This window comes from Oculina patagonica, chromosome 8 (genome assembly GCF_052425735.1).
Source record: "Oculina patagonica isolate OP01 chromosome 8, crgOcupat, whole genome shotgun sequence".
In the NCBI taxonomy this organism is placed as follows: domain Eukaryota; kingdom Metazoa; phylum Cnidaria; class Anthozoa; order Scleractinia; family Oculinidae; genus Oculina; species Oculina patagonica.
The window spans coordinates 7,475,733-7,501,573 of NC_135765.1; the positions used below are offsets into that span (position 1 = coordinate 7,475,733).

Sequence of the window (25,841 nt, forward strand, 5' to 3'; positions counted from 1 at the left end):
CATTCTGCAGCTGGGAAACGTTGCAAGTTTATTACGTCGCAAAATCTAATTAAGAAACGACAAATGAGACAAATTTTAGGAATCATGTTTTTTGATTGGTTTCATAGCAAACAGTTTTATTGTCACGTGTTCGTAAATTGGGTAGTAGATACTTATGATATCGATGAGAGATCTTAATATCATGTAAAGAATGTGAGACATGTTTTGCAAAAAATTGTCAAGTTGCACGGTCAAATTAACATGCAAAATTTATTTGCCTGTGACGCTATTGTTAGAAGATTATGTTTATATTAGGGACCCTGCAGTCTGCAAAGGTGGAAACCATTTTAACGGGCTAAATAACCTGAGTCAATTCTATAATGCTGAAATTACTTCTGATAATAATAATACAGAATCAATGTGCTTTCAAGACCTGTAATCCGAGACACACAGTTAGTTGTGGCACTCGAGCCTTGTCTTAAAATATTTTTAACGCATGAGCAACTAACTATCAATGCCACTTCGACTTTTTTCAACACATTAAGGGAGGATGTGGGGGTACTGTGCCAATAATTACGTCGCGGATTGTGGATGCGTCAGACATCAGTTCAACTGAAGTCTAAAGCCTAGTTTTCACTAGCGACGCAAGCACAAGCACAAGCGTAAGGATAACAGCTACTCACCGTGAATACACCGTGAATACGGCTTCGAGGCAAGCAAAAGTACAAACACATTGAATTTTAATGCTGATGCTTGAACTTGTGTCAAGCACGAGGGTAATTTTTTGTTCGCGTGCTAGCGCTTGTGCTTGCGTCGCTAGTGAAAACCAGGCTTAACTGACAAATGGCTTAAACTGAGAACTAGCCAAACTTGATCTGATAACTGTAAAATAGCCAAAGTTATAAATGAATATATTACATTATATCCTAGTTCAAAAGTTTAAATTGCACAGCATCGTCAGGGCCGTCACTAGACCTTTGCCATAGACGAGGCAAGATCTTGCTAGGAGGATATTGGAGCAAGCCCTCCGGAAAATTTTGGAATCTGAAAGCTCTAAAACTCTTTCAGAGACATTTTTCTTGACGCATTTCTTGAGAAAAACCAATCTTGTTTAGCTAGAGCTGGAGATTATTTTCCCAAAAAAAGATGTTTTGTTTTTAATTTTGGGTAAAAATCTAGACGAGGCAAGTGCTTCGTCTTACCTGCCTCTTGCTAGTTACGGCAGTGATCGTGATCGATAGAAGTTATACAAGTTATAAAACAAATTTCTATTTTCATGTATGTCTATAGTGTGGAGTAAGTCGGGAGTTCGACATCAAAGTGCATTTGAAATTAATGTTTTGGTCGCGACTGAGAATGTGTCCTTTGTGAACGGCAGGATGCCATTAATATTCAGATTTTAATCCACTAAACGTCTCTACGCTGTTAGATTGTCAAAGCATCGTTCTGCATCGCTGTTTGACGTTGCCGACAAAACACAACGAACATAAAAGTTTTTAATATACTCATCTAGGTACCACAGTGGTACGTCTCCTTGTGAAATCACGTGATAATGAAAATCACGAATATCATATTTTGATCCTAGGGTTGCTTCGGTCTCATTGCGCATCCTCCAGATCTCTAACTGACCAATCATGTAAGAGGTCGCCTGGCCCGGCCAAGCCTGGTAACGAGTAATTTCTTTGGTCGCGATGTCACTGTCGTCCCACATGTATTGTCTAAATAAGGTCAGTGCTTCGTCACGTGACATGTCCTTGTAATGTAGACTCGTGTCGATGACGAGGCGGAGAGCTCGCCAGATTTGAGATTTGATCACACCGTATTGGCGCAATGGTTGACCTTTGTATAAATCTGAGAAAAGAATAAAGCAAACTTGTGTTCATTTTTGTGTGTAAGTTGATTATCAAATGGACTGTGTTTGTAAATGTAACTGTTCAGTTTTATCAAATATTCATGAGTAAGCGATCTTGAATATCACCCTACTCAAGGAAATGAACTCTATAAATTCGAGCTGCTTAGATTATTAAATAGCTCACTAACCGTTATCTCTATATTTAACGACTGTTTTTATAATTTCGAATGAAATTCAAAGTAATTTTAAGGCATAGTACCTCTACTTTGGTTTTGTGCTAACTGGGCTCTATATGCTTAACTGCTTTAATTTCTCAACACCTTCTAACCAGTCAGAAAGGCGAATACTATACCTTATTGTTACTTATTTTCGCGGGAACTTAAAAATGGAACGGCCATATTCCGCGAGACTTCATTTTTGCCGTTTGGCCAAAAAATACGTTTTATACATAAAAAATACAAAAAAAAACTGAAAAATAAATTTTCGCGAGTCTTTAATTTCGCGAATGTTTTGAAAATCGCAAAAATTAATTCCCGCGAAAATAAGTAACAATAAGGTATTTGAACTTTTCATTGATTTTGATTGGCTGAAAAACTACATGTTTTCTCTTACCTCTGGAAACACTCTCTAAGTTTTTAATAAGCGTTTTTACCTGAGTCAAAGCTCATAAGAGGATGCTCGGCGTATGTAGCCCAGCCCTCTTTATAGGCTGTAATGCTGCTCGATTTTAACACACCTGGGCAAGAAGCTCTGCTATAGATAACGAAAAGAAAGATACATGAGAAAACAACTTTTAAATACTCGAAGTCCAAACGCAAAATGCTGCAGACCTTACACTATGATTCGAAACAAAAACACAAGTCTCGACGGAGTTCACGCAAAGCAAGTCTCAAAAGCTTTTCAAGCGCGCGCTCTAAATCTGTGAATGAATTCTTTGTGCGGTGATTATATATTCAACTAAAAGCTTTTGAGCAGTACTTTCATAAGATACGGTATATTATTCTGTGTATGGTGGTTATGGCGCTTGACGTTTAAGTCTGCATATAAAACCTCAGTGCTTTTTATACCATTTAAATGAAAATTCAATAGTGAACAATGCTTTCATTTGGTACTGTTAATTACAATTAAAAGTCTATAAAACTTTACTTTGTGACTACATATTCCAAAAAGAGCTATTGTTTTTGTGCTACTGTTTAGAATGCTGTGCAGTTTGGTTCTTACTAAGTCTCTGGATGGAAACTTGATGCAAGTAGACCCTGAATTATGAAAGTTTCAAAACTGGACCTTCTATTTCGGGATTTAATTCAAGTCTGTGGATGAGCACTAATGTGTGACCATTCAAATGAAAGCAATGTAGCAGTTCTTTCATCCGGCGTTGTTTCCTGTTTAATGTTTTCCATTTTCTTTTACTCACCGAGGCTTGAAAATTTCTCTGTAGCTTGCCTCCTGAAGGTGATGGCCAGGGATCCCTTCATGTACTGCTGTAGTCCACTCCATGAACTCAGATCCCATTTTATCAACAAAGAATGGCAAGTTGTACCGAGCCGTATATCGACAGGTACTCAGGGAGGGGGTGTGAGTGGCCACGCCCACAGTTGGTGAGAAATTGATGACTGGCTGAACAGGGCAAGTTGGCATCGTTCTTCTCTCGCCGGTAAGGTGGAACAATTTCAGTATTTTACCTTGCAATAACGTTAGTGTGCTGCGGGCGATTTCTATCCAGCGCATCATAGCAGAATAACGCTCAGGACAGTTAATTGCTGTGTCTGGTTAAAAATAAACAAAAATTTAAGATAAACTAAGCAATGCTTGTTTTACCCAAGAAAAACTAAGGTAGTCTGCGTGGCCACGCTTTCACTTTTTTCGCGCGAGTTGCGTGGCTACGCTTTTACCTTATTATAGGAAATTAACGCTTGTGTTAATTCAGTAACGCGACTTAAATTAACGCGAATTGAAGGAAAAATTACTTCATAATAAAGGAAATTAATGCGAGAGAGGGGTAACATTTCAAAATGAAGGAAATTAACGCGACGAACAGAAAGAAAAAGAATTAAAAAAATTGTTGAGACAACAGGAACAAGTTAGGCGTATAATCGTTAACGGAAACAATGTTCGTTGTGCCTTCCCAAATCTGACCGCTTTGAGCGTTCCTCGTAGTTTTAGTGATACCGGCTGATTTCCACCCTGATAAAATAATGCTTTTTCCTAGAAGTCAAGAACGTCTGGACTGTATGGAAATTAAGTTCATGGAAATTAACGCTCCACTTAATTAACGGCGCAGAAATTAACGTTAACAAAAATAAACGCGACTTAAATTGAGTCGCGACCGGGACCGTGAGGGTAGGCCAATGCGCCTGGTGACGTAGGCTACCTATAAGAACACCTTTTAGAACACCAGACAGGATCGAACCCGGACGGCTCGACTCAAATCTGTCTAACCATTAGACGATGGTGCCTCACCATACTAGCAACTTTTCTTACATTTTATGTTTTTGCACTTCTGGAATGCTTCCCCGTCCGACTCGTTCTGTGGAAAAGGCTGCTTGTTGATATAAAGCGAGAAAGATTTCAGACGGCTTTTGAACTCAGACACAGCCTCGGACTCGTTTCCTTTTTCTGTTATCGTCTTTGCGATGTTTACAGCTTGACGGTAATATGTGGTCAGCTGTCTCCATCCGAGGTCATGCACCTCATCTAAATCAGTGCAACAAACAGAAAAATATCAATTTGATGTGCTATAAAAGATAAATAAAATAAATAAAAAGCCAAGGTTAAAGTCTGTTCAAATGAGGGTCTATTAAAAACGTTATAGGGGGTCGTACTTTCCGCAAACCGCCCTATTTTGTTCTTCCTAGACCGCAAAAAGCTTTCGTTTTCTCCTAAAGACCGTAACTGCCAATATTTTTTTACCGTAAACCTCCAGTTAAATAGGAATGTACCCGCAAACCGACACTCAAAATAAACCTCGTTCCCCGGACTTTTCCCTTAGTGATTTGCCCGTTCCAAATCACCAAGGGAAAAGCCCTGGGAACGAGGTTGACTCAAAATTGACTTAAACCGCCGAGCCGTCAGAGTATTATAGACCCTCTCCAATGTCAAGGATCAGAACACGGTCTGACGATTTTCAAAGAATTAAGTGCATGACTAGAAGTATTGCTACTTCCCTTAGTTGCGATGTGACCGCAGGTTAGACCACACTAGAGACAGATTACCCGTCTAAGACGGGTTGTCCGTCTCCAGTGTGAAAACGGCCATTGTAGAGTTCAAAATTTAAGTGTCAAGCGACGAATACTTGCCTGGTGTGTAGCTCGTCGTAGTAAAATACGAAAGAACTCCTTCATAAGCGTCCTTTCCCTTCATTATCCTTTCTTTTCCATCCAATGTTTGATTCGTCTCTTTTGCCGTCCTTGTCCCGTTAAAGTAGACATAATCGACAGGCCTCGTTCCCAGTCCACTAGATACATTGTTGGGCACGCAGTGAGTCATGTGATCACTTTCAAGATACTGAAACAGACTGACCAGCGGTGTACCGACGAATTTGACGACACTTTCGTAAAGGGAGTCTGACATGTTTTTACCATATCTGTCAATCCATGCAGATACATCTTGTATTGGGACACCAGATATGAAATTTTGTACACGATAGCGGACCCCGGGCCAAGATAACACCGTATCGGGCATTTTGCGAGTAAAAAGGTCAAGATAAGTTCGTTTGATGCACTCGATTCCCTCGGCGCATTCACTTACAGACCGAATCATTCCTGACGTCACACCCGCCTGTAGGTTTAACTTGTATTGGTTGATACCTTCTTGGAATCTCGGCAGCATGTTCATAGCATCCTCCGCAACTTTCAAAGTTCTGTTCTCCTTTGTGAGAAATATGTACAGAGCTAGATTGACGTGACCTTTCAAGGATGCGATTGGCTCAGACCTGCATCTCTGACTCGGACCCAACATCCAGGCACCTAAACGAAACGAAACTTGTCTGTAGTTTTCAAATAAGCCAATCATCGGCAATCCGTCCGTCCGTTCGACCATCAGAAAGTCAGCCAGTCAATCCGTTCGTTTGTCCATCAGTCAGTCAGCAGGTCAGGCAGGCAGGCAGATGTCCAGTCAGTCAGTCAGTCAGCCAGCCAGTCAGTCAGTCAGCCAGCCAGTCAGTCAGTCAGTCAGGCAGGCAGGCAGGCAGGTAAACAGGCAGGTAAACAGACAGACAGTCAGTAAAACAGTCATCCAGTCAGTCAGTTAGTCAGTCAGTCAGTCGGCCAGTCAGTGAGTGAGTGAGTCAGTCAGTCAGTCAGTCAGTCAATCAATCAGTCAGTCAGTCAGTCAGACAGACAGTAAGTCAATCAGTCAGTCCATCCTTCAGTCAGGCAGGCAGATACGTAGGCAGTCAGCCAGTTAATCAGTCAGTCAGTCAGTTAGTCAGTCATGATCAGTCATTTAATCAGTCAATCAATGTTCAATTACTCGATTAATTAACTCATTAATTATATAATTACTCGTCCTCTACAAATCACTTTTACAAATCACTTTTACAATCAGTCTAACCTGTGTAATAATTGTTTTCGTAAGGTTTTCCGAAGAAATGCTTTAGCTCATGTTCAGCAAAGGCCAAAAGTCGTCTTTCTCGAAGCTTTAGTCTTTCCATGTCCAAGTTGCCTTTTGTCTTTAGAAGTTCTTCATAAAGCGCCCGTGTTTGATCGGTTAACCTTTTGATCGTCGTCGGTACTGAATTGTAAGGCTGGAAAAGATCCTTAGTAAAATAACTTTTGTAAGGAGCGAAGCTGCTTTGTACCTTTGCGGCCCTGGCGAGAAAAGACTCCAAATCTGTATGTCAAAGAAAAAGTGCCTCATATAAGTGTTAATTTTCAACCAGTGCATGCGCAGGGGAAAAATAGTTTCAACTCGCTTTTGAATTCAGCCCGTCATATTACTAACAGTTTTTGAGACTTTTCAGGTTTTCCGCGGTCTTGTGTCCGCTTAATGTTCTTCTTTTTTTTTTCTTCCTCAAACTTATTAGTTTCTTCATGGATAGTATCCATGGTTTCTTATATCTTCTACGCATGTAAACTTTATAAAGGGAAAGACCTTCCCAGCATTCACCGCGTGCTTAATATTTCCTTCCCGCAATCTACCCACGGTTTATCCTGAACGCGTTCCTGTAAATTACTTCCTGAGAGGACAAAGCGAGGAAGGAGTGATTTAACGCTGACATACAAACGCTGTATATTGCGCGCCATGCATGTCGGTGAACAGTGATTCAGTTCCAGGTCAATGGCTAAATTTTACAATGTGATGTCATCTATTTTTAAAAATCGCATCAGATTATAAATGACAAAAGAGTTTTTAAATCTGACAGGTCATCTTTTATGATAAAAGGAAGATCGATTTGAAAAACCGCGAAACTTCACTGATACGGTATAATTACTTTGTTTAACGGTTTGCAAATTTGAATAACAAAGCGAATTGAAGTCAATTTTATTTATTTATGTTGGCAAATCGATTTTTCTCGCTATCTTCCTTACTGCGCGCACTAAACAATTAAATGCATTGTAAAAGTTGAGAACAAATGGATTATAACATTTTTTTTAAGCTTTGTCTTATTAGGCAAATTCTGTATTGTCATTTCAACACGATCAAAAAAGCCGATGGTCACAGAAAAACAAATCACTTTAATACACTATAACACAGATGTTTTCAAATTGAGCGCAAGAAAATTAGCAGTAGTTAACTCTGGAAAATTGGCAAATATTGCAAATGGATCTGTGTTACATCTGCCATGTTTTTAATGCGCGAAATAAAAATAGAGTTATTTTGTGAAGCAGTGTTTGTGTAAAACATCTGTACACCAAATGCACTTTATAGGCTTACCTGCAAGCTGAGCCTCCGAAGAAAACGCACAGGGGTTCTCTGTTTTTGTGTCATTTTTGCTGCCCGAGCAAGTTGCATTGCATGTGTCTTTCTCATCAACAGCAGTAGCTGTGGTCTTGCATTTCGTGGCAGGTTTCTGGGTTTGCGACAAAGCAATTAACACCACTCCAACGACGAGACAGCTAACTCCCAACACAAAAACGAAGCCAGTCAAAATGCAAACCCTCGAATGTCGTCGCTTTACACGTTCCGAAGCCGAATCTCTGCTAGAAGAATCTTGAAGGATTTGATCGCAAGAGATTGAGTTTAACTCGTGATCGCCCATACTAAACCGCGTTTCGTCCGGACGATTTATACACAAAACATCAACGCAAACAAGAACTTGGTATTGGATTATAACGACCAGGCGATGAAAGATGCTTTTTTAAAACATACGGCGATTTAATCTACATGTACATGCCGACTAGCGGTTCTCAGTGTACGAAGATTTAAAAAATTCAACTGGGTATATTATTTTTGATTGACTTCAATAAGTCGTGTTAATTACACTGGTTTGCTCTGCCCTCTGTTAGATCCTTTCTTATATGACAAATCAATGAGAGTATTTTCATTTATTTTGGGAAACCTCACTAAAAAATATTTACCTTACAGTTTAAAATCGATTTAATCTTCTTCCGCTATCAGTTGCCCGTGACAATACCACAAAAATATCCCGGGGATTATTGGATGAAATACGTGAAAAATGTGAAATCTAATCTGTTAAATATATTTATATCAAAACAAGCATCGGTCAAAATTCTAACTGAATAATGCGTTATTTAAATATGGATCTGCCTTTTAAATTTTTTATCGATAATATTTACCACAAATTACCCAACTTTTAAATGATAAAAAATATCCGGACCGAAGTTAAGTAATATTTTGCCCGTCAGGAGATGAAATTGAGGAAATTAGTTCCTCTTTGTTACAGATATCAGCTTTTAAATGTTATGACCTCAAACAAATTGACGTCAACTCTTTTCACAGTGAAAGACGTGCGTATTTTGTTCTTTTTGAACGCGATAAGTACAAGAAAACGTGACTAAATTGAAGCAATAAAATACATTAAAATATTCTGATTTTAATAATTTTGACATCTTGTTTTGTTTGAGCTTCAAACACACACACGCGAGCACACAAAAAACGTAAATGATCATTTATATATATTTTTTAAAAAGTCTGAATAAAATATGCATTTTAATATGATTATGTGGGTTAAAAATACGAACGGGCTTTTGCCAAAAAACTCAAAATCCTCAATGTGACAACCTATGAATTAAAAGCAAAATTCTGATCTGTGCATGGCAGAAAATCCCATCTTTAATTGCGTTTTAAACCTCTTCTGTTATATTAAAAACAAGTTTTTGTTCCTTTCTTATCCTTATTTACATACTTTTTTAAAAAAAGAAAGCACGTAAAAAAATAATCCTATGATACATATTTGGCGCCCAAACAAAAACAAGATAATTTTAAAAAGTTTAGGGTCGATATGGTCATGACCTCGAATAATTGAGATAAAATCTCGGTATAACTTCTATCTTTCGTCAAGTATATTAATTATTTTTTCGCCGATTTCTTCGCTTAGTATGATATTTGATTTCTAAAGCGATACTCAATTAGAATCTGTTTGACGTTAGGAAAAAAAAACACATGAATGGGCACCTGTTCTGCTCTTGAATAAACTAGCGCTATCTATACAGCTTGACACGGCCATAAAAACAAGACGCAAATTGGCCGTATAAATGGTAAAAATTCCCGCCTCACTACTAAAACAAGGCTCGTGTATAAATGGCTCTAATTTGCGTCTTATTTTTAGGTATAAATTAGCCCTGTTGTTCAACATCACATATCAACAATTTCCTAACAATGATCTGACCGCTGTCTAATCTACAATACTGTGCTGACTTTCAAGCCAGTAATAATGATTTCCACAAGTTGAATTTAACATAAATTTCACGATCAGCTCATACTGGAGGTCGAATCTACTAATACAACATAATTTTCGTGTTTTTGATCTTTACAAAACGGTGTTTTTTCCCCCGAACAATTTCGAGGAAGTTTGTTCTGTATCGTTGGTTTCCACTAATCCCACTTTCCAGTCCATGTTCCAATTTTCCAGTTACACGTGGCAAAGCGAAAGCGCAAGCGCAGTTCGTTGTTGAAATATGGCGGATGAAAACGTCGAAATTATGCCATTAGTTTAAATTTGTGTTAAATGCCCTCACAGTGAATTAATTTTGTTAGATATGCTCGCTTTTGACTTCCACGATGATTTATAATCTGAGTCTGTTAGCTCTGGCTTTATCAAGCCTTCCAATCATCACAAATTGCAAAACTGTTCGCGGTGTTTTTAGCTCGCGACTAGCTCGTCTCTATCAAGGGCAGTATGTGACCAAGTTTTGCTTCTACGGTAAGTTTTGGTTTGACTAAGAATGATTTTTTCATGCAATAATTGATTGGAATTTAAGTAAATTATACCCTTGTCAGTGACCGTTCGCCGTCCGATTTCCCCTTGGGAATATATTTTGAAAACAGCTAGCGCTAACTTATAGAAATTTCCCACTGCGTCAGCTTATGCCGTTTCCTGTCAGGACTAACTGTTTAGCCTGAATTTGTTTGGTTTAATAATTTGGTGGAAGTTTCCCGGTAAGATCAGTTCTCAATTCCCCCTGGGGTATTGCTCTTTGGAAAATACTGTATACTTTTTTGGAAGGGGTACTGTACTGTATTAAATTAATTGTAAAAATCATATTTATATAGGCTAAACGGCAGAAATCAAAACCCTGTAACCTAATGCTGTTATATGGCATCTTATTATAGTTACTTTATGCCCGGTTCTTTAAAGGCTGACTTTATAGAAATGCAAAGAAAATAGACATGATTAAAGTCCCTGTTTCTATCAAGATGCAGAACAACTTGTGAAGGTTTGGGAAAGAGCAGTAGCTGTAGAATTGCCAAAGAAACACGACTCAGGCTCAAAAATATTATGTGTCTTTGCAGTTTATTTTAAGTAAGGTTTTATAAAGGACAGAAAGGGAAGATTGTAAATTTTGGCCTGAAGAAGGAGTCAACACAATTTCGTTTTGAAGTGGTTTTGGGTGGCACAGGCCTCAATGGGTTAATATTGCAGGCTCACAATCATTGTGCATTCTGTATGCGTGGGAAATCATTAACATAAAAAAGAATAATGGTCAGCAATCCTTGACTGGGTGCCCAGGGGGGGTACTTGGGATTTTAGATGACGGGGATGATCGAATGGGGACAAAAATCAATTACCAAAAAAATTCCTAAAGCTTCTAACATAACCCCAAAAAATCCCTAAATCACAAAAATACTTGCCAAATTTTCCTACCCAAAAAAATCCTGGAATCGAAAATTTCAAACCCAAAAAAATCCTTCCCGTCACTTAATATCCCGAGTACCCCCCCCCCCCTGGGATTGGGTGCCTATGTCCTTTGCTTGATGGTCTTCCATCCTAGTTCCACAAAACTGAGACACTGTTTGTTTTTTGATTTTCTTCTTATCATACAAAACATTAGGTGATGCACTAATTACATTTAAACTGAACACAACCTCAAGTGGGAAGCTCTATTTCTACCTTGATGAGAAATGGCCGCAGGTCGAACAAACTTCACAGTGTCAAAACAAGCTGGATATGGCGCAATATTCATGTAAGTTGAAAGTTTGAAGCAACTTATGACCTTTAACCTAACTGACCTCCTGCATCGCATGGGGATGCATAGATGGCAGAGTGGTGAGAGTGGTCACCTCCCACAAATTTTGCCCAAGTCTGAATCCAGGACCCAGGAGCCCATATGAGTTGAGTTTGTTGATGGTTCGTGTACTTGCTCCAATGGTTTTTCTGTAGGTTACTACCTTCACAAAAACCAACAATATTTTGTAAATTTAAGTAATGGTCCGTGTAAGAACTAGGCAAAAGAACAATAGGCTAGTGAAATAGCGGCAGTTAGACTTCAGGCGCTAATTTCTCTAATCAAATTAAATCTGAACGACCTGATTGGCCCATACGCGAAAAGCGCGAAATTTGAATTTAAAATTTAAATTAAGATAACTCGTAAATCATTCAAACAACATTTTATTTCGGCTACCCATTCAATACATTCAAAACTGTAACATATCTAAAATTTGGACAATTTCTACGTGCCAACAGGGAGAAAGTTACAAATAACTTTGGGATTAGCTCAGCGATACATCAATCAGCGACCTCGTGAAAAACATTTCGCTCGGATTTCACAAAGGAACTGCCAATTTGTGATCCAAAACAGCAACAATTCACGCGGATATCGGGAACGCGCCAAAGTCGCGCGAAATATCACCAACAGCAACAACCATTCTAAATACAGACTGAAAATAAAAATACCTCAGTGAAAACGTTCGAAAATGCTTTTCAAAACGAGTCTTCTAATACATCTTATGCTGAAATAATGTTCACCACATCAACAATAATAATAATCGCCGTCTGTCGTGTCCGTTTCCAGGTCGAGTCCATTTCCGAGCCGCGGAAAAGGTTTTGATAATATAAAAACAGACTCCATGCACTCCAAATCGATTCCCCTGGCACAAATTTCTTTGAGACTCTACAAAGAACAGATACAAGCGATAACGAGAACGCCGAAATGTTCGTTTTTGTAAAATGTTTATGCTGTCTTGACAAGAATCGAAGAAGAATCGAAGCGATGGTTCAGCTTTGAACAGCGCTTGTTCTGCAATTCCGGCACCAGACTTGTATGTTCAATTCCTGAAGTGGCGTAGCAGTTGAAAATGGAGCAGCCTAGAAAAATAACAAAGTCGAATGAGAGAAGAGTTAAGACAGACGCGTTTCGAAAGAAACAAACCAGCCAGTTGTAAGAAGTTACACGCGCGGACGTGTGAAAATATTTCCACTGCCTTCAGCTTACCTCAATGCAAGTGCTAAATTCGCATCTCGTTTGGAGTGGTATTCTCCCTACAAAAGCATATCTTTTGCTTCCACTTGTTGTGACCAGTTAGACTCCATTTACCAGTGCCACAAAAATTTTCTTCTTGGCAGGCGACAGCAAACAACTGTTCCAGGTCAACATTTCCAAATCCGTCACCCTTCGTGTTGTGGAAAGCAGCAGTCACTCTTGAAGGAAATTTTCATCGATATTTTCGACGATATATACTTTTCAATTGTAATAAATAATATGTTTGTATTTCGAGAAATATATAATAAATAAATTTGGTGAAAAATACGACAAGATTCGCTCGTAAAGGGCTAGAAAGCTCAGAGCTCCGATCGCAAATCCAACATGGCGTCGCATGAGATCGCGCTCGCTGCATGTTTTGCGTTCTATCTTTTGATTGGCGCATAGAACAATGCTGAAACTTGGCCGTGAGAGGGATAACAGGGGCATGGGGAAAACTACGTGAAAAAATGTTGTTTTTGTCAGGATTTTCTTGTTTTTTTGGGCGATTTTTTGATATTGACCAATCACATGCGTCGATTTAATTGAAATTAATAATTAAGACTTAACACCTTTTAATCGATTTTGCGTTTGGCCTGCCTAGTTTTTACGCGGACCATTACTTAAGTTCAATCAGGAGGCCAACGGCCACAGGTTTGTTCGGCGCTTCACTTCTTAAAAAAACTTATAATCAATTTGTTTGTTTATTATTTATTTCTGTGGCAACTGAGGCATTGCAAAGAGTTTTCCATTGACTTAATTCACTTAGTCAAAAACTGGAGTGATACTAGTTGCCAAGGGCTTCTTAATGACTTGTACAGCAGAACCTCTCACTACAAACACCATGATGTTCATAATACAGACATTTCTGTATTAGTTCACTTAGTGCCAAAGAACCAAGAAACCATGATTCATCTTATCTCTACCTCTATAATTCAGACACCCCTACTTGTCTAATGCAGACACTCAGCTTTATTGGCTTGGTATCAAAAGCTCTGCAGTTGAGAGAAAACAAACTGTTTACTCATTAAACATTTTGTAAGCTAGTCCAATTTTAACACCATGGCCATCTCTTTCAGTTGCACTAGACTCAGTGGCTGGAGAACACAAATTCTCCCCCTGGGATGACCCCAAGGTGTGGCATGTGTTGTATGCTGATTCCGTGACTTGTGACCCAAGTGTGCTAGCTCTCGATGACGTCACATTCACTGTGGAAATGTTCAATCCTGATTCTAGTGGAAAACCAACCAATCACTGTGGCTGTGATGAGACAGGTTTGGCATCAATTTTATAATTTAATGAGAGGTGTGTGCTATCAGGATCACAGGGAGGTTTAGGGCTCTACATGTCCTGGGCCAAAAAATTGGAGCTTCAAGTCTCTGGACCAAAAAGGTTGAGCTTTTGGCCCATGTTCTAAATTAAAGGAAGTTGCCTTTATTTAAAACACAATGTAGTTTAAAGCTGACAAGCTTGTGGGGTCAAGTAAATTCTGTGCCAAAAAATTGGAGCTTCAGAACTTTGGACCAAAAGAGTTGAGCTCTTAGGGACCAAAAAGACATAGCTTCAACCATTGTGTTCCAAAAGGTGGGTCAGAGATTCCAGGGCTTTCAACCAAAAGAAAAATGGACTTTAGGGCTTGAGTACTCCAAAGATATTGCAACAAAAGACTCCAAAAATTTCTCCACCCCTGAGATCTTTCTTCTATGACCCTTGTTAACTTAAACTGAAGTTTACAATATTACACAGTGTTGGTGGCAGAAATTCTCACATTAATTAAAATGAAAGTGCTGACAGAAGCTAGCTAGCTTTCAGTGATGCTGTCAATGAGACATTTTTTGCTACTTTTATGTATTTTTGTTAACAACAGCATTAAATATAGATTTTTATTTGTTTTCCAGGCTTGCTGTCCTTTTACGAGGTGCTTGCATTCCTGTACTTTGCTGGAGCAATAGCTTACGGTCAGCGTTTGTGGCAAACAATCCAGAAGGGAGGACCTATGCATATGGTATGCTTAGTCAGACTCAAAATATTAGCCATCCTTTCCGATTTATTTTTCTTTTTTTGTGACTAGTCCCTGTGACCAAAATAAAAAATCAACCAATCAAAAACCAAAGAGGCCAGTTTCTCACTACAGGGGACTTGTCCCTGGGACTGATTCAAACCCAATCGTGACTCACACGTTTTCCACGCTTCATGCTACCTACATGTATTTACTTTGAGTTTTGAATGGTTCACTGGGTTGTATGTTTCCTTTGTGATTGGCCAGAGTCTTTGTTTATGACAATCAATTGAAAATCGCTCTAACAAGACGTTATCCCTTTGTTGACAATTTTCCCTGGGGGGGTTCTCAAAAAAGTTTTGTACAGGGAGGCTCCACCCAGAGGGCCAACCGTTTCCCTTTTATAATTATACCATTTTGATAGAAAAGGTACCCCTATCATATACCTTTTATTGCAAAAAGGCATAAATGCCAAGCGTTTTGTTATTTTTAAGTAGCGCTTAATAAATTTAGATAATACAGCCATAAGTTGCATCTGCTCAAAATATTAAATGTAAAGGCCTTTTTAGTGTAGTGTTTACACTACACTCATGCATTGACTTGAGATGGGAAAGCAAACGCTACGCTAGGTGTTAGATAATGCGCAGTCAAGTGGAACAAGCACGTAGACACTAATATGCAAATTAGACGGGAACGGGCTTGTTATTATGACCTATTATCCATGAATGTTCTCAAGCAATGGGTTAAAAAGTTCTCCCGCCTGCCAAGCGTCGAATAACTTTTTTTAGGTATCACTTCCTTGGCGATCTTCAAGAGGAAATGTGAACCAGAAAACACTCGAATTTTTGCCGGTGAAGTTTTCGCGGGATGTTATATTTTTAGTTTAGAGTTTAAACTACACTCATGCGGTAGATTGTTTGTTGGGTGAAAATTCCTACGGAGATAACGCTAGCACTGAAGTGGAACAAGCATTCCATTCATTTCAAAAGATCGGCTTTCAAATAGCCTGCATTGCAGCCGGACGTGTCACCAAATCTACTTTCAGAAGATCGAATGTAATTATATGTAAGATTTAAATCCTCCGGCGCGTTTCCAGGTATGAATTACAAGAATTTCTTGTCTTTTGCCTTAAGAGAAAAAGCAAAAACATGTCAAAATGCGAGGTTGGCAAGTAAAGTTTCTTTGATTTGTCAAACATGAAAGCGAATGTTTCCAAAGTTATATTTAAGCAACATGACCTTTTCCCTACATCAACAATCCGTCACGCAAATTGAACATTTCCTAAGTATTTCCATCTATGAATGAAACTTTTGTTTGAGAGCGGAATATTTCCTCAGAAGAAAGCTTTCAGACCGTCAGACATTATAAGAAGAGTGCCGTGTGAAATCTTCGCAGTGCAAAAAACAATACCTCTGATACTTTCACTGCTGATACCATCTTTTGAAAAAAGGAAACATTTACCGCGTTTTTCTGTTTTTTTTTTTTTAAGTGGAAACTGTTGCTTCACTGTGAACTAATGAACGGTTTAGGTTTGTTTAGGTTTGAAGGTTAATCTTAGTTGCTACATATATTTCGGAGTCAAACACTACACTCTCCGATTGGAGCACTCGTTGGAATATCACAACGACAGAATTTCCTACCCTTTCATATACAGTCAACTCTCGCCTTGCGGACACCCCGTTATTGCGGACACACACTATTACGGACAAAACCCAGCTATTACGGACAAAACCCAGATCCCTGGCGAAAGAGGTTTGACTGGAAATGACTCATTACGGACTCTCGCTATAACGGACACTAAACGACGCCCCGAACGTGTCCGCTATAACGAGGGTTGACTGTACCTTAACTAGTGAAATCCCTACCCTTATTATATACCTGAAGCCTTAAAAGGTACCCCTTTCGAGTGGAGCCTCCCCACAAAGGCCATTATAAGGAGTAACCCCCCCCCTTTTCTATATTCTCGTCACCTGTCTGCTTGATACTGTAAGGAGAAATTGAATATAAATTTGTTAACATTACAAAATCATTGACCCTAAAAAATAAGCAAAAGGAATACCTAATGTATTCATTCTTTTTAATTTTCAGGTGATAAAAATGCTGTCGATTGCTTTGATTTACCAGGCTACAGGCCATTTTCTTAGGCTTATTCATCTCCTCAGGTACTCAACACTGTTATTATAATTATAGTAGAAAATAAATTATAATCCTTTTTTGAGTTTGTAGTCAGAGTGATTATTTCATCAATGGCTTTGAACACCTATTATTTTGATAGCTTCAGTGCACTAGTAATAGTAATTTTTAACAAAAACCAGTCCTTTATAGTTTGATTTCCATTTAGTTAATAAATGTCTTTTGTCTTTTGACTGTTTAAAGTCATGCTCACGACAGCGCCCCTTTAATACTGAAAATGATATATGACCTATCGTAAATATGAATTGCCAGTGAAATTGGTTAAACAGGAGATTGCATTTTTAATTTTCCATTTTTGATCTGATTTGATTTCTTACTTTTGACAACTCTTAGATATTCCAAGGATGGCGAAGGTTACCCTTTCCTTGGCAAGCTATCAACAGGTATTTTTATTTTCATTTCATTTTATTTATTTATTGCATTCCAAGATTTACAATGAATAAATACAAAGCAAAACAAATAGAAAAAAGAGAAATGGAAAAGGGCAAAATATAGTAAGCCAATTTGATACCCTTGATTGAATTACAATTAACAGTTCAGGATAAGAAAGTCAACTTATGAGGTATAGAGTAGTTAGTACTGAGCAAAATAAAGCTGGTAAGTGCTTTTTTTAAAAGTGTTCTAGTGCCAGGGGGGTACTCTGGCTTGTAAATGACGGGGATGATCGAATGGAGGCCAAACTCAGGACCCAAAAAAATCCCTAAGCCTTCCAACATTACCAAAAAAATCCCTGGACCAAAAATAACCCCCCAAAAAATCCCTTGTCAAATTACCCCTAAATTGCCAGGAGGGGCAATAACATAACACAAATAACGCTCGTTTTGTTTATTCATCACGCCATAAATATGCCAGGGCTGCACCAAGGCACTTAAGTTCGTTTTTAATGCCCAAAAAAATCCCCTATCTAAATCAAGTCACCCAAAAAAATACTTGCCACCTTTTCCAACCCAAAAAAATCCCAGAATCGAAAATTTCAAACCCAAAAAAATCCTTCGATCATCCCCGTCATTTACAAGCCGGAGTACCCCCCCCCCCCTGGGGTTCTAGTTGGCATGTTACATATAGATAAAGGAAGGTCGTTTCCATTAGTAACATTCAATAACAGTGAGGCAAAATTACCTTATATTTATTCTGTAGAAACTGAGATTTAAGTGTTGTAAGGATGCACTTCGAGTAGCCTTATTCTCAATGGGTAAACACAGAAATGTGATTGAAAACTGTTAAATATTGCCTTTTGGTGCTGACCAATGGGATCACAGTCTATTGGTACAAAAATGACTGTAGGGATACTACTGCATGCAATAAGTAATTGTTATCTTTGCATTTAATATTACAGCGACAGATGGTTTAGCAGGGTATCAGATGTTACTAATGATGGCCAAATTATCCACGGGATGGACTCTTAGTTCTTCTTTCTCAACTCTGGATCCAAAACAGATGAAACAGATTAGCATTGGTGTGATTGTAATTTCAGTTTTTGAGGTGTGATTTTGTTTTTAGAACATTTTTATTTACCACACTTAATAATATTAGTCTACAAGCCTGGAAGGGGGGTGACCTAATGGTTAGTGTGCTGGGCTCCAGATTGAGCAGTTTGGTTCCAGCCCTGGCCGGGGTGATTGTGTTGTGTTCTTGGGCAAGACACTTTACTCTCACAGTGCCTCTCTCCACCCAGGTGTATAAATGGGTACCGGCGAATTTACTGCTGGGGGTGACCCTGTGATGGACTAGCAACCCATTCAGGGGGGAGTAGCAATACTGTCAGTCGCTTAATGCTACGAAAACCAGGATAAGCTCCGGCTGTATGGGCCACTTGGCTCGGACACAGACTTTACTTTACCTTACCTTCCTTGGTCTGCACTGATTTCTACATCTGAACTGATTACATTTGGTCAGTACGATTTTTGTTATTTTTTCTAAAATACAAAAAAAGGCTAAAAAGGCAGCTGACATGCACAAGGTCCAGATGAAAATGCAACCAGTTCAGATATATAAAGCTGGGCAACATATTTCACCTCATAGTATTGTATTAAAGTAGGGTTGGCAAATGATTATTATAAACATACCATAAAATTTGGTTATAAGCCCTGGGCTTATACAACTTCGTAAGGGGTTTTGTGTGGGCCTATAAGCGGAGGGACTTATATCTGGGAGGGCTAAGTTATAAGTGGAATAAAAAAAAACTTTCGAAAGGAGCTACGGGAGTGTTGCTCAAAATACGTATTAAGTTAAAAATGCATACCGGTAATAAAGCAACATTAAGCCCTGTTCAGTACTGTCATCCGGCAGAGGGGGGCTGATAATCGGATGTATTTTTTGTTTCCAGGTAGATGGGCCTATAACCAGGGGGGCTTATAAGCAGAGGGACTTATAACCGAAATTTTACGGTATTTCACCTGCAATCAGATCACAAGTCAGATTCAGCATGCTTTGACCATGCACAGAGCAGAATAATAATATAAAATACTAGTCCAACCTGAATGATGAACTGTTTGCTCTTACTTGCAGGTCATATTGGCATGTTGGGAGATGACTCTTCTTCTACTTCTTGTAAAAATTGTTGTAGCTGGAGCGTTTGGTGTTCAAATAAGTAAAAAACTTACAGAGGAGAGAAGTACACTCCGTAGAGAATTTTATATTAAATTTGCAAAGGTGAGTACGGGTATTGAAGATAGCATAGTTTGTTACTTTATGGCATGCTGTACAAGGTAGGGATGTAGCTAAGAAAAAACTAAGCTGGCTCAACAACAAGCCCAGCTGGCTTTTCTGGCCTTGGCAGCTCTAAAAGTTTACCTAAGTCTTTGTTTTCATGTGAAATTTCAGCCGGTTTTAAATTCTCTTTCAGCCGGTGAAACTAGCCGGCAGCCAGCCCTTAGCTACAACCCTGACAAGGTAGTTTCAAGTCTATGAAATCCTGGTGTATGACCATTCAAATGAAAGCTTTTGAGCAGTTCTTTTATGTGGTACTGTTTATTATGCTGTGCAAGGTGGCTCTAAATTTTGCATCTGTGGATGAAACCTTAGTGTGTGAAAAATTTAAATAAAAGCTTCTGAGCAGTACTTTCATTTGGTTCTGTTTATTATGCTATATAAGGTGGTTCTAATTTTTTAAATCTATGGATAAAACCCTAGTAGATGACCATTCATTTGAAAACTGTTGAAAAGTACTTTTATTGAGTATGTTACATTGTTATTGTTACCAGTAATTAGTATTTTGTAAATTGTCAAATGTTTATTTTTTTTCAACTTTGAACTCTGACTTTCTTGCTTGAACATGAAGAAACTTTGCTGTTATTTTTTTCAGTGTTGTTTAACATGGCTTTTAGCATACCCTGCATTAGCAATTTTGTCATTGGTGTTACCTGTCCACTCTAGATTTAAGGTGAGCAATATTAGCATTAACTTACAATTTGTATCTCTATATGTAACCACTACATGGGACTTGTTACAGACTTAGTTCCAGGCTCTTTTGTGTGAACATGCCAATGTTGAATACTCTTATTGAATTATTTGTGGAGAGTCATAAAAACTTTTCTGTAAGCTAAAAGTGTTCCAGATAAGAAAGGTTGCCTGACTTGACAAAACAATAGTCAAAAAACTTCTTATACCGGTAGTTTGGTGGGAGCAGTGGGAATTTGACTCATTGGAATTCTTTGTGGACATCTCTTGTTAAAACATACCTTAAAGTTACTTTTTTTAGCGACTACTAATTTTAGCGATTTTTATGAGCAAGATTTAGCGAGTATTAAATTTAGCAATTTTTCGAAAATTAAGCCAAGATGGAAATAAATGTTCAGTAATAGAACAAAGTCACTTAAAATTGAACGAACATTACCATTGTCAGAAAGAACAAAGTGAATTGTAAATGTTAGAAAGTCGTCCTCGTCAGAGAAATCAGACATATTTTCCACGATGCCGGGGATCCCAGCTCTCTCCCAACCCTTCGTAATTGTTGCCTACCTTCTGAGTTGTCATATAGTTGAAAAGGGCCACTGTATTTAATTTTGTGTTCCTCTGGTGGGCGGGGGTATTAAATTAACACGTATTAATGACGGAGACAAATTTTAGCAAGTACTAAATTTAGCGATTTTGGCCCAACTCGCTAAAATCACTAAAATTAGTAGCCACTAACAATAGTAACCTTAAGGTAACTGTAACGAGTATTAAGTTTTAACTCCTTAATATTTTTTCTGTTCTTTTCAGGTTATAACATGGGGCTTGTTGACAGCTCAGTGTATATCAATCCTGTTATTATACAGACTGTTCTTATCGCGGAGTCTATACTGGGAGGTATCTTCCCTCGCAACAAGCACTCTTCCTCTGCGTCTGGACAGAGGCTATGGCACCAAGACTTACAACTCTGAAACCAGAACTGTTAGGATACACAAACATATTGCAGTAAATTAAACTCACAACCTGTTTTAAGATTTTTTGTCTTTGGAACACTGTCTTTGTAACCTCAGATGAGGAAAAAGTCCCAAAAGAAATCTTTGTTTCTGTGTTAATCGTTTACATAACAAATTTCTCAATTTTGATTGGTTCTGGGCATGCCTGTTTGTTGTATAATTATAATAATAATAATACTTTATTCAAACAATTAGCAGGCAAGCACATGGGTGTTCATTTACACCTGTCTGATTACAATGTTTTGCAACTGGACACCCGTAATTGGACACCCACACCATCCATGCGTCAATTACATGCACTTGCTGTTTTCCTACTGTTTGTAAAACTGATTGAATATACCATTGACTTTTTAACTCAAAAGTGGTTTTGAAAGACTTACCTAACCTTGAAATTTGTTATTGATATGATAAATTATATACTGGACCTTGTGTCGTACAATTCTTGTGTCGTACTGAGCCAATTTTAAAATTACTCTACCAAATACTCCCTTTGCACACATTGCAGACCTATCAAACTTAGTATTATAGGCACGCAATGTGTGCAGAGAGCTTTTATGTAGCTTTAGTCCTTTGTACACATTGCAGACCTATCTTACTAGTATTATAGGCATGCAATGTGTCCAGAGAGCTATGAAGCTGTAGCTCTTTGCACGCATTGCAGTCTTATGGTACTACAGTAGTACAGTCAACTCTCATTACAGCGGACACACTCGGGCGTCGTTTAGTGACCGTTATAGCGAGAGTCCGTAATAGCGTGAGTCATTTTCAGTCAAACCTCTGTCGCCGGGGATCTGGATATTGTCTGTAATAGTGAGTGTCCGCAATAGCGGGGTGTCCGCAAGGCGAGAGTTGACTGTAAATATTACAAAGACAACTAATTCTTAAGTGGACACTCTTGGGACCAGCACTGTCCACCTCAAGCTAAGTGACAACATAATATTATGGTGTGTGTGCCTTAGATAGTTGTCCACCTGAGAGGTGTCCATCTGCCTGACTGAAGCTAGAGGTGTCCATCTTAGAGAAGTGTCCGTGTAAGGGAAGTGACCACTTCAGACACTGGTGTCTGCCTTTGGGAGGTGAGGTGCCTGCCTCAGACACATTTACAGCTTCTAGAGGTATTCGCCTTGGACAGTTGTCCAGTTGTTACTTTTAAACCAACCACGGTCTGTATTTGTCATGTCTGGGCTCTTATTTTGGAAAAGAAGTCTGCTAGCCTAGTTTTACTAACAACACTGCGGTGGAAACTTCCATTCTCCTCTAGACTGTTCACAGTCCCCTATTTTTCCGTGAAGTGGTAGAGATCGATCCTTGCGTTTAGTGGGCCGCCATCTTGGTTTCTGAATGTGAGTGAAAACTGGGGGGAGAGCAAAATGCCGTGGGTAGCCCAGGCTATAAACACCCTGCTCCCCTGCCCATGGGGTTTTTGCGCTCTCCCCAGGTTTCGCCCACGTTCAGGAACCACGATGGCGGCCCGTCAAACCTCAACTACGGTCAAACTCAAAGATCGATTTCTACGACTTCACGGAAAAAAACAGGGGACTGTGATCGACTTCTGCGACTTTAGGGAAAAATACGGGACTATATGTGAACAGTCTAATTCTCTTCAATCGTTGGTGAGCAAAGATTCTTGTCGTCCAGGTGTGAATAAAGGGAAAGGAATCTAACTCAAATTACACAGTGGGAATACAGATTTATTTAACATAAATTATTTGCTTAGTAAGCATTTAGAAGCCTTTTGGACGAATAAAAATGCACCTTATTACATGAAATTTGTTAAACATTTCTTGCAGTAACAAAGTGACAATTTTTTGGCGATTTCAAATTTTTGCAATTAAAAGAAATAAATAAAAAAACCGTGAAAATTTGATGTGAACATTTCATGTAATAATGTGTGGTGCCATAAACCCTTATTTTATTGATTTTGGGAGCAGTTATAAAACCTTTTCAGCGATGATTGTTATTATTATCCATATTAAAATTTGTTTCTTAAAAAATGTTTGAAGTGATGATAGGGTTTCTATATATTTAATGTATATGAATATTTTATACAAAATAAAATGGCAAAATTATACGTGCTTGTTTGTTCTTTACATCTTCGAACCTTTGTTGACAAGGCTTCCGTAATGGAATTCTCTTAAGCAGCTATTTGTGTGTCCTTAGCCTTTTCAGTGTTTAGCTTAATTAACGTTGTAGTTAATTGGTTTTACCCTGGATGCAGGTCAAGTCTATTTGTATTAAACATGTAGCTTTACCGCTCGTTCGACCGCCCCTGGCGACGCTGCCTGTGTACATCCTCCCCTCACCACCCCACCTCCCTAAAAAAAAATTGGGGAGAGGAATTTTCCCCGATTATTTTGGGGGAGGAGGCTGATGTACTGTTACGGAACGTTTTTCGGTAAAAAAGGTAGATTTTGAAACAAAACAATTTTCTGTTATCGTAAAGCTAGTGTATAGGTGTTTTACACCTGCTCTTAGAACAAAGCCTTCGAATAAGAAGTGAGCTCTAGGTTTAAAAGGCGTGAAAAGTAATATGCTTAGAATTTTCTATTGTATAGCTTACGTAAGTCAAACTGAGTTGTCGAAACGCTATTGGCTACAACTCGTTTATGACAATTGTCCTTTTTGTGATAACTTTGAGTTCTGCCTGTAAGCGAGTGAGTCAAGATCTCCATTAAACGCCATGTTCCTTGATGTTGTTTTGGTCCACTTGATATAAAAGATCCCGGAAGGTGGCAGGGCACTTCCCGCTCAGCCATAGAGCTAATTCCCCCGAAGAAGCCTCTGCTACAGTACCCAGGCTTCTGGCGACAACGCTCGGCCGCCGGGCGATCCTGGGTATTGAAGGGTATAAAGAGCGCTTTCCATTCATATGGAGAAACCAGTTGTTCTGGTAAAAAAACAAACAAACAAACAAATGGAACGGTCCTTCCCACTGGAAAATTTTCGGGAAAATGAAATACCTTCAGAAGTATTCCTATTTTCTCGTTTTTACCGGAACGCTCAGAATATCACTGTACCATTTGCTCCCAAATACGCGGCTGTTCCGGTGGGAAATGAAATAGAATGGTCCTTTCCACTGGAAAGTTTTCAAATGGCAACACTCTTCAAGTGACGGAACATTCTCACCGGTTTTTCCGAACAAATGGAAAGCGCTCTAAAATTGCTTTCTCGCTACTTCAAATCCACTTTTATATGCACCAGATATACCGGCAATGGAACAGTTCATAAATCAGAAATGATCGTTATAATTCAACAGATCACCTCCATTAATTTTGAGGCCGTTTATCTGAAGATATCCAGCCTCTAGAATCTGCAGAGTGATGTACTGTGCTAGGGTTGGCTGGTCAAACGTAACGACATGTCCCTCCGCAATAAACCTGCCGGCTGGACCAGCAAAGTGTCCACACCGCGAGTTGACCTCCAGTTTCTTGCTGGTGTCGTTTCCTCTTTCGTGTGCTGTAAACCCCTCAGGTACAGGCGACATGCCAGCTCTCACCTCCACATTTCTAAGCCTTTCCCAGCAGCCGCTCAGGCGATTGACGATGGTAACTGATGAGACAAGGATAGGGGAAGGGAACTTTACTTCCAGCCAAGGATTCATTTCAAGTCTAGAGTGATAGAAACAAGAGTCAAAAATCGAAATTTCGCCGTTAATGGCTAGTTTTGGTCCCCAACGATCAACATGCTCTGAACGTGGTCCACGATCGTACACCGAAGAGCTGCGAGCCTGAATGACCATTTCCTCCTCCGGCGCTAACAGAAATTTTTTTAGTCGATTGATGTTCCATTGTTCTGTTGTCATGACCGTCACCGGCAGCTGCTGTTGTCGATCGGCAACTTTTATAATTATCTTTCTCGTGAGCTCATCAAAACTATCGACATTTTGTGTAAGGTTTCTCATAGTAAACAACACTCCTGCCTCAACCATATTGTACATCCCCCTACTGTTGCCAAGATTGATTACATGTGCATAATTAGAGCGGTCTATGTTCTTGATGATATAGTCAGTGCAAATGGCGATCACGTCTGTAAGAGTGATGTAGTCGGCAAACATCAGTACATCTTGAACATTGTCACCTGACAAATTCACATCAAAAACGTATAAATATTCGATGCACTCCTTGATCACGTCGATAGAGAAGTCTTTAAAAGTTGCCTCGCTTGCAGTTGGATCTATGCGAAACAGAGCGTCGAAGTATTCACTTTGAGAGGCGAGAATTAACTTGTGAGATCTAATTTCTGCGCCATCCTTGTCTTTGATGGTAAAATCGTAAAACTGTTCTTCTCTTTTCTTATGAAACGCCTTTATGTTGTTGCAGAAGTGTTGACCTCGGGATGTCATTATTACTTGTGTCCCAGCTTGGTTTTTCTGTTGCATGGCGATTTCAGCTCAAACAGCAGAGGTCTTGTCAATCTGGAAGACCACGAGAAAAAATCAATAGGAGGAAGTAGAAATTCAACGAAACCGAAAGATTCAGTCACTCTCTTGCCGTATATTTCTACCCTTCTTTCGGTTTCAGTTGTGACCCGACCTCAACAGGACTTTGATGCTA

General features: G+C 39.0%; 3 protein-coding genes and 1 long non-coding RNA gene across 6 annotated transcripts; 1 reads left to right on the forward strand and 3 right to left on the reverse strand.

Annotated features, from left to right (window-relative positions):
* Positions 1-93: 93 nt before the first annotated feature.
* On the reverse strand, positions 94-8,200 carry LOC144663533 (uncharacterized). Of its 3 annotated transcripts, none has more exons than XM_078524509.1 (7): positions 7,706-8,200; positions 6,383-6,661; positions 5,128-5,796; positions 4,313-4,525; positions 3,246-3,591; positions 2,484-2,584; positions 94-1,830 (listed from the first exon to the last, which is right to left on the reverse strand). In XM_078524509.1, exons 1-7 carry the CDS (start codon positions 8,028-8,030, stop codon positions 1,397-1,399), a joined length of 2,367 nt encoding a protein of 788 aa, XP_078380635.1. In that variant the 5' UTR covers positions 8,031-8,200; the 3' UTR covers positions 94-1,396. The 3 variants fall into 3 exon arrangements, with proteins under 3 accessions (XP_078380635.1, XP_078380634.1, XP_078380633.1); XM_078524508.1 differs by having other exon boundaries at positions 2,484-2,581; positions 3,246-3,597; XM_078524507.1 differs by having other exon boundaries at positions 3,246-3,597.
* Positions 8,201-9,878: 1,678 nt separating this feature from the next.
* Positions 9,879-23,357, forward strand: LOC144663036 (integral membrane protein GPR180-like). The gene is made up of 10 exons (XM_078523971.1): positions 9,879-10,154; positions 11,284-11,415; positions 13,770-13,964; positions 14,589-14,695; positions 16,778-16,851; positions 17,216-17,265; positions 18,219-18,364; positions 19,391-19,534; positions 20,187-20,264; positions 21,086-23,357. Exons 1-10 carry the CDS (start codon positions 10,013-10,015, stop codon positions 21,287-21,289), a joined length of 1,272 nt encoding a protein of 423 aa, XP_078380097.1. The 5' UTR covers positions 9,879-10,012; the 3' UTR covers positions 21,290-23,357.
* On the reverse strand, positions 11,825-13,319 carry LOC144662202 (uncharacterized). Its single transcript, XR_013572415.1, has 2 exons — positions 12,664-13,319; positions 11,825-12,536 (listed from the first exon to the last, which is right to left on the reverse strand). It is a non-coding gene; the product is annotated as an uncharacterized LOC144662202 (long non-coding RNA).
* On the reverse strand, positions 23,349-25,670 carry LOC144663043 (kelch repeat and BTB domain-containing protein 3-like). Its single transcript, XM_078523978.1, has one exon. The coding sequence runs from the start codon at positions 25,664-25,666 to the stop codon at positions 24,518-24,520; it is 1,149 nt and encodes a 382-aa protein (XP_078380104.1). The 5' UTR covers positions 25,667-25,670; the 3' UTR covers positions 23,349-24,517.
* Between the last annotated feature and the right edge of the window lie 171 nt (positions 25,671-25,841).

Coding starts and splice junctions, on each gene's coding strand:
- LOC144663533 (XM_078524507.1), bottom strand. CDS start 8,030: ATGGGCGATCACGAGTTAAACTCAATCTCTTGCGATCAAATCCTTCAA. Junction 3,598..4,312: donor GAAGTGCAAAAACATAAAAT/GTAAGAAAAGTT, acceptor ATTTTTAACCAG/ACACAGCAATTAACTGTCCT. Junction 2,585..3,245: donor AGAGAAATTTTCAAGCCTCG/GTGAGTAAAAGA, acceptor CGTTATCTATAG/CAGAGCTTCTTGCCCAGGTG.
- LOC144663036 (XM_078523971.1), top strand. CDS start 10,013: ATGATTTATAATCTGAGTCTGTTAGCTCTGGCTTTATCAAGCCTTCCA. Junction 13,965..14,588: donor CTGTGGCTGTGATGAGACAG/GTTTGGCATCAA, acceptor TTTGTTTTCCAG/GCTTGCTGTCCTTTTACGAG. Junction 19,535..20,186: donor TTTATATTAAATTTGCAAAG/GTGAGTACGGGT, acceptor TATTTTTTTCAG/TGTTGTTTAACATGGCTTTT.
- LOC144663043 (XM_078523978.1), bottom strand. CDS start 25,666: ATGCAACAGAAAAACCAAGCTGGGACACAAGTAATAATGACATCCCGA.